Below are 8,438 nucleotides of genomic sequence, written 5' to 3' on the forward strand. Positions count from 1 at the left end.
GAGTCATAGTCTGGGGTATTGGCTCTAACCGATCACCTGGCAAGTCAACCTCAATATCACTTCCCTCGATTAAAACTCTATAAAATGTTGCAAATCCCATTGGAACAAGTTCTTGTACTGTGCCCCTACCTTTGCCGTCAATTCGAACAGAATCCCCAATGTTTACGTCAGCCATGTTGTAGTAGGCCTATACTATAGTAGTAGTAGTAGTAGTAGTGCGTAGGAATACGACCTAGTTCCCACGGTGTCGCGCGCTCATTTGCATCTTTATTGCACACGTTCAATATCAATTTTATTGCACCCCTTTATTGCACTGCAGAAGCCTTATATTATATAATAAATATATATATTATGTTTATTTTATATATCATGAAATATTTTGCATAGATTGAAATATTCTGATTATCATGTTTTTATCTCATATAGCAAACTGCAATGTTAAAATGACTTACTTGTGATGTAGGTCAGCCCTGGCATTTTCCAGTAAACTGTGGCCATACCTTGGCTGAGTGGGACTGCCTGTCATCCTCCTGTGATTGAATCACATACGAATAATGGTGAATGACAATGGAATTTTATATACAGACAAGAAATACAGAAATTAATAAGTGATTATGTTTCCATTTGCTCTGCATTGCCCCTATATAACCTTACCAAACAAAATAGAAAGATATCAGATCATAATTCTCACATAATTCCCATTGGTGTAGTGATATGAAGAACATATATGTGATGTTGTGACTAAATGAGTGTAGCTATGTTGTATAAAAGGTGAATATCCCCACGGTGGAATATATTGATTAAATTATTGAAATTGATGATTTAGTGTTTATTTCCACAAACTATATTTTTTGCTGGGAACGGTCGTGCGTTATCGTGACGTTATAAGAACAGGTCCCATTGACAGATAGCGTGAAATTTGACTTTGAAATGCGATTACAGGTTGGAAATATAAGATTTTTTTTTAATTAAAAACGGAAATATAAGTATCAAACTGCCTTATTTGGAAAAGATATTGCCCTAAAATTCTCACAGGATTACAGACTAATTAATCATAACGCGCATAATTCAATTTGTCTGCAATACTGTGAGAATTATAGGACAATAACTTTCCAAAGGCAGTTTAATGCTTAAATAAAATTGTATGCAGGTAATTACACTACATGCATTGTATTTTTCTGGTAAGTGGCTTAAACTTCTCAAACGAGGTGTTAATAGGATGTACACCAAACAAAACAATTGAAAAAACCCTCAAATGAAACAGATTAACAGGAATATACGGTAATATACGATGAAGGACACAAGTCTCAACTACAAGATGTATAATTCTTCTAGTCCAATGCTCGGGGCTAGTATACAGGTGAAGTATGGGCTTCGGGATATAACAAGTTTCTGGTTCCCTAAGACCTGGGCCCATAACTCATGAAACGATTCTCATGCTCATGCATGGGTTTTGTGCTCAAGCCTAATTTCTTGTTCTGGATATGAATTACCTGGTAATAATAAATCTTATTTAGTCGATGCTTTGGAAAACATATGAAGATACTTAAAGCCAAATACTGTTTTCAATGTTTACATTTGACTTGTTGATCATTTGACATGATTTAAGTGAGTTACAAGAAAGTTGGTTTGAGCCCTTGAGCCCATAATCCATGCTTGACTATTGAGAACGGTTTCATGAATATGGGCCAAGGTTTATTTCCAAACGCAAATATCTTCCACTTACTCCGTAGTAAATCTAACTGTCACATCACTTCCACTTACTCTGTAGTAAATCTAACTGTCCCATCACTTCCACTTACTCTGTAGTAAATCTAACTGTAACATCACTTCCACTTACCCTTGTGGTGAGTCCATTGGGCCGGTCACTCTCATGTTCTTGGCCAGTCTTGAGTCGGGCTGAGGCTGCGTACGAGCTATTCCCTACAAAAACAATCATACTTTAAATGCAACAGGAAAAGATGATACAAATCTGATGATTTCACTTTTTTTTTAAGAACTGTGGTTCCACTTAAAAGACATTAGGTATCCCAGTATGTGTTCCTTCCTCCATAATGATTTAATGTTTTAATGGAGCAAGAGGTTAAAGTTCATAGACACCCCAAATGGTTGTAGGGAGGGCAAGGCCATTTTGCTGGTGGTCAACATATATATATTTAATTACAATACTTACTGTGCTAATTCTTGAGCCTACATGGTTGTAGGGTGTAGTCCTTTTGTTAGTGGCTAATTGCTGTTTGGACAACATCAACTATAAAACAAGATAAAAGTGTTTATCAATAAAAAAAATAAGGGTTAACGTCTTGGTTATTCAGGGTATATGTGCCTATTAAATCACACACAACTAATTCTGTTTGTTCACAATTAATTAAAACTTCAATAATAATATAGCAAAAATTACAATTCATTTTATAATATGTATTCAATTATTAATTATATCTTAAGTTATTTCGAAGGACATGATTTTAACAAGCAGATTATACCATCAGCTAAGATAACACATTTACATAATTCATCCATTTTGACAAAGAAAACATAGTTGATAATTTTCAAGACTTTTGCTACTGATTTAATCCTAACATTCCAGTTTGATCATTTTATCATCACTTCCCCTATATACTAACCCTTTTGTTTGTCCTAGCCTCTTATCTGTCATTACGCTTTACCTCAGCCTTCTCTCTAGCTTAGCCATCCATCTGTCATTTTCTCCCCTCTACCCTAACTAGGTCTCAGTCTCCTTTCTGTACTTACCTCCCTTCATTCAAAGCTCTCTATTTGAGCCTTCCATCTGTCTTTGAATCCTCTCTGCTCTAACTCCCTATCTCCCTCACCTGTCTGACCTAACATTCCTTCTGACTCAGCCTCCCTCCTAGCCTAGCTTTAGTCTTTCCTTCCTCTCTAGATATTAATCTCCCCTCTGTCCTAACTCTCTTTCCCAGCTTTCTGTTTTTTCTTTACCTACAATGTCTTTGACTTGTTTGTCCTAGCTTCCTGGTTTTTATTCTCCTCGGTTCTAATATCCTCTTTGTCCTGTAATTCTTTATCCCAGCTTCTTTTCTATCCTAGCCTTCTTTCCTATTTCCTTGTCCTCCTTTCCGAACCTCATAATTGTTTGTCACCTCCTACCGTAAATTTCTACTATCCTTCCCTCCTCTATGTCCTAGTATCCTCTCTACAATAACCTATCCAGTTACTCAGCCTTTACTCTCTCTAACCTCCCCAACAATTGGTTGTGTATCATACCTTTTCCTTTAGCTGTAAATTTTGCTTGTCCAAGCTACGGATTTTCTCAGACAGTTCTTCAACCTTTTCCTCCATTTCCACATCTTTCACTTTCTTACCTTAAAATGTTTTTCAAGAAAAAAATTGTGTCATCATTGGAAAAGCCTTTTAGTTCTCAAATCTGAAAATGTGAAGTACTTGTATAGTATGAAATCATATCTGGTCATTATATGTTTAAGATCTTGAATATTCATGTATTAAGTTAACTCATTTTGCTTTATTCATTTCCATTGCGGAGGACACAGTAGTCTAGTGGTAGGATGCCGGGCTCGTGACTGAAGGGTTGCGGGTTCGAGTCACGGCAACGCACTGTGTTGTATCCTACTTATACTTCACTTCGCTTGTTCCAGTCCACTCAGCTGTAAATGAGTATGTGGTTGGGCAGTGCTAGAATTGTTGAATGCTAGCTGTGAGCCCCGAAATGGCAGCACTGGCTGTATGCTCCCGAGGGAGATGAGAAAGATACTGGCTGGTTGCAAAGGCCATATAACCATGGATAATAATGTGGAACTGCTTTGAGAGGACCTACGAACTAGGTTGTGATAAAGTGGTATATAAGAACCTTGAATTATTATTAATATTATTGCCGGGTAAACACAGTTTATCTGAGAGATTTTGATACACAAACTTCAGTACCAAGCTGGATTAAGTAGACATAGTATAGTTTAGTCTATATCTGTAACTTATTCACCCCTACATTTTTAAACTGGACTTGCCTAATCTTTAATTTGGTAAGATTCAAATGTGACTTCTGGGGTGAATGGGTTAATATTTAATTATACTTTATGATTGCCTTGTTACCTCTTGGTTCCCCTCCATCCACTTCATTGGTTTTCTTTTTGTCATTAACTAATCGCAGCAGTTTAGTGGCCATCCTGAAACAGAAAGACACAAGCATTTACCCCCAGTAGCCCTCTGATCTACTCAAATAGATTGGAAATGATACATAAAAAAACAAGAATGATGTTACTTGTATCACAGAACATTGAGAAAATACTGTTTTTTTAAAGGACACAATGATTAAAACTAATAACAATTGGTTAAGGAAATAACAAGATATGAAAGGGGTTTTATATATATGGCAAACAAAAGATAAGGGGCCTGCATATGAAGGTCATCCTGTTTTTCATGATCACCTCTTAATCTTGTCTTCCTGTTTGCGAGCATGTTTCTTGAGGATGAGGTTTTCCTCATACATGCGGAGGTATTTGTCCTCTAAACTGTCACGGTCCCAACGTGACACCATCCTCCTTTGCTGTGCCGCCTTCTGCTCCACTGCTAAATAGAACACACACGCATGTTATAAATGAGTCAGGATATTTTCTAACACCTACATAAAATATGACAAAAATAACCCTTACATGATGTGTTAAAGTGAGTTTAAGTGACTGTGTGGAACAATTTAGAAAGAACATGTCACAGTACAATAAGGTTCCATGTCATAATGCTGTTCACAAATGAATTTCATTAATTTGTTGATCAAATGAAACAGATTTGATATTTTACTATTATACAACATTGGTTGTTGACACCAAAAGAAATGTGTCTGATTTTCAAGAATAGCAGGTTGAATTTTGACAGGTAAAAGAATCATAAATTAACTGATTGAAAGGTCATGAAAAATGGTCTGTTTTTGCTGTCAACCTGCTTATGATGAGAACACACTGATAACAGTTACATGTTGATGGTAAAATGTTAGTGTATTTGATGGTTTTATACAATGAAACAGCATACTGCAGCAATGTATTAAAAAAATCATTATTCTTCAAGTCGTAATCTGTTTCTTAAATACAACAAAGGCACGGAACAGTGTAGCAAAAGAAATTTTGAATAGTTACCAGCATCATGGTTTAGCTTGCCCCCTCCAGGGTCTCTCACTGGAATCATGTCCATATCTGTCGTCTGTTTAAACCTGCTGTCTGTCTATTGCCAGTACTGGTTCAACTTGCACATCATCAGTATGTAATACTCATTGCTGATACTCTCTGTTTCAATGACCTGTCAAAATGTACATTCATCTTTAACAATGAACAGCATGAAAATGTTACAACATTCATCAAAATAAGCAAATTTAAAAAACAAAAGATGAACAAATACACTTATCTATATCAAAATTGTAGATGTGTTCCCCTTATTTCTTTACTATTTTTTTAAATCAACCCTGACAAAACATGTTATCATTGTGGAAATAATATTTTACAATACTACTTACAGTTACTAGATCAGTATATCTCAACAACTGGTCGCTGCGCAGTAACTTTTTTCTCTCATATCACTATGTAATATATTGTAACCAGTCTGACTGTAACATGTTAGCAGATGTTGGTGTCAGCACATATGCTTCTCACAGAAAGCGAAACTTTTCAGCTTTAATACAATGGACTAAATATTAAATTCAAACCTGGTACTGAAGTAAGGCTATAGAAAAGACAGGATTAGTGACAGTATGGAGAACAAATAAAGAGGAGAATTTTTTTGGACAGTTGATAACTGTTCATACAGGGTTTCACACCTTTTAAGGCAGGTCCAGTACACTCTGCCGATTGAGCTATATAGCTGTAAAGACCTATAATAGCTGTATTGACCTTTCTGAAATAGGTCTTTTGAGCTATTTTCAAGTGATTTTCTTTTTTAAGGAAAACGGAACAAAGTCGCATTTAAAAGAAGATTGTATCTTTAGGTTGATAACAAAAGACAATAAATATAAGTATTCTTTTTAAAAAAAAATGATGAATAGAAATCGGAAATTTTACATTTATGAAAAATGAAAATAAACATCTAACTGTATCCTTTTTGTAGTCAACATTACCATTAACCTTATTGTTTTATGCGACTTTGCTTTAATTTAATGAAATTTGAAATCTGAGAAAATATAGCTCAATACAGCTATAATTTATAGGTGTATATAGCTATATAGGTCTTTATAGCTATATAGCTCAATCGGCAGAGTGTACTGGACCTGTAAGGATCTACTGTTTCAGTTCCAATTTTTGTCAAATTGAAAATTGGATGACAGTCTGTATATCGTGCCAAATAATCCTGAATATATTAACCGGACGATAACAAGCTAACGTCGTTGACAGGATCGAGAATCACAGATTGAATAAAGATACAGTAAATATCATAATGACAAGTCGCAACGTGCTCAAAGACACATTCAAATATGGCGCTTCACCATTATGGCCAATATGTATCCATTGATTCAAGTATTTTCGTACGGGAAGTATTGAAATAAATCAAGAGGAGATGTATCGGACGAAAAAACTATCGTAAACAAGGCGGTTTGACTTTTTACAGTAGCAAAGTGCCGATTTACTGTACAAGAGGTGTAAACAACGATAGGTTGATGATCTCTTTCGGTGAATTCGATATTTTCTTGGCCATATAAGTGCACAACGTCAACATATGCAAGGAAAAGAATAAAATCGGGCACAACTAAAAAACAAGAAACAAATAACATTAAAAAAAACTAACTGATATAACCTACCTGTCATTCAAGAAATTAAAATTGTCGTCAAGAAAGCTATTTTCAAGGTTCCATTTCCTGTCTTGCGCACAACACCGGATGTAAATAATGCCGAGAGAGGCACCGACGGGGTACTTTTAAGACGATGGCATGGGGGTTGCAGAATAAATCAACGTTGACTTTGGACAAAAGTCTCTCAATCAATCAATCAAAATATTGCAACGATACATGGATAACATTTGCAAGTGCACCCAGATGCAAACATATCAACATTGGAAAGTCCGCGGGAACACTAGATAGCTGCCATGTCAAATACTAATATATTTAATGATAAAGATTGGAGTAATGATAGAGCAGAGACATATAAACGTCTCTGGACAGAGCCAGACCGCGACTCAAATTTTAAAATCATATAAGTGAAAAAGTGAAGAATGCCAACTCAATGTTTGCCATGCTAAGAATTAAGAACCTTTCATTTTATAGACATCAACTTATTTATAGCTTTATTGTCTTGTCAGGTCGCAACTTGATTATATAAGTGCAGTCTGGTATCCATATAAATACAAACATATTGATTTAATTGAAAATTTTCAACGCCGAGCCACCAGATGCTTGTAAACATGGACTACAAACATTATCATGTGAAGAAAGGCTTAAAAGACTAAATCTAACAGGCGTGCGTCGGGATATGTTTAAAGTATATAAGATGATTGTGGCGTTTATGACAAGGAATGCTGTACTTCTTTAAAATTATGGTCATGTATGGCCATCAAACACAGTGAAAGAGGAAAATTAAAATAAAATGTTTCCACAAAGGGCAAACACATCATTAAGAAGGAGCTCGATCATTGTGAGAGCAGCACGCAATCTACCAGAATCTGTGATATCGGCTCCAAACAAACTTTTTAAAAAATAGACTAGACAAGTTTTTTGGAAAATCAAGACCCGATTTATAATAACAGAGCAGAACTTTTAATATGAACTTTAATCAAAATTTAACGGAACTTGACTGTCTATATTATTTATTGTATTATTTTTTCCTGTACTGGATTAAACTTAACTAACTTAACTAAAGCCAGAGACGTATTATAGGTCTCTGCTGAAGCCAAACATTTTGGAGACGATACACTTTTTTATTAGACTGCTCTGAGAGTTTCTAATTATGACCGCGAGAACATTTCTAGATTAATTTGCAAGTATATGACACGAATTACTAGTGATTATTCAATATATGAAAGTGCTAATGATATTTTGGATCTACGATAAAAAATCTAAGCGATGTTCACTGTTACATAGTTCCACAGTAATATACTCGGTTTCTAATATTGCGAGTGAAGTTATATCTATATTGTACCAGGGACGTATAGTGAAGGGGATTAGCAACTCCCTCTTTGCCTTACCAATTTTATGACACGTCAATCTAGACTTACCTCCCCCTGATTCAGGAGCAGATAGCGAGCGCCACCTATCTCAATTTTGACAAACCAAGATGGCGTCGATACCGCTTTGTTAGATTACAGAAGTTGGCGTGAAAACAAACCAATCGCGATAAGTGTTCTTACTTCTTTTGTTTATCCCATTTTTATAAGCTGATTGTATTACTTATAATTGATAAAATCTGTGGTATCATATTAATTGATGTCTCGTTTTTGGGGTATATTTTTCTATTTTTAAACGCGATGTAACGCGT

General features: G+C 35.4%; 1 protein-coding gene across 6 annotated transcripts in view; it reads right to left on the minus strand.

Annotated features, from left to right (window-relative positions):
• Nucleotides 1-6,868, minus strand: part of LOC110466767 (protein fantom-like) — a 36,179-nt gene extending 29,311 nt beyond the window's left edge. For 4 of the 6 annotated variants that reach the window (XM_021523515.1, XM_021523514.1, XM_021523513.1 and 1 more), the window contains exons 1-8: nt 6,770-6,868; nt 5,121-5,280; nt 4,419-4,560; nt 4,084-4,157; nt 3,244-3,341; nt 2,174-2,251; nt 1,841-1,923; nt 453-530 (exon numbers count right to left, since the gene is read on the minus strand). In XM_021523515.1, coding sequence (XP_021379190.1) covers nt 453-530; nt 1,841-1,923; nt 2,174-2,251; nt 3,244-3,341; nt 4,084-4,157; nt 4,419-4,560; nt 5,121-5,175 — 608 coding nt within the window. In that variant the 5' untranslated portion in view covers nt 5,176-5,280; nt 6,770-6,868. Of the gene's footprint in view, nt 1-452; nt 531-1,840; nt 1,924-2,173; nt 2,252-3,243; nt 3,342-4,083; nt 4,158-4,418; nt 4,561-5,120; nt 5,281-5,494; nt 5,585-6,769 lie in introns of all 6 variants that reach the window. The other 2 variants (XM_021523510.1, XM_021523512.1) reach the window with 2 other exon arrangements.
• Between the last annotated feature and the right edge of the window lie 1,570 nt (nt 6,869-8,438).

Source organism: Mizuhopecten yessoensis, unplaced genomic scaffold, assembly GCF_002113885.1.
Source record: "Mizuhopecten yessoensis strain PY_sf001 unplaced genomic scaffold, ASM211388v2 scaffold11145, whole genome shotgun sequence".
In the NCBI taxonomy this organism is placed as follows: domain Eukaryota; kingdom Metazoa; phylum Mollusca; class Bivalvia; order Pectinida; family Pectinidae; genus Mizuhopecten; species Mizuhopecten yessoensis.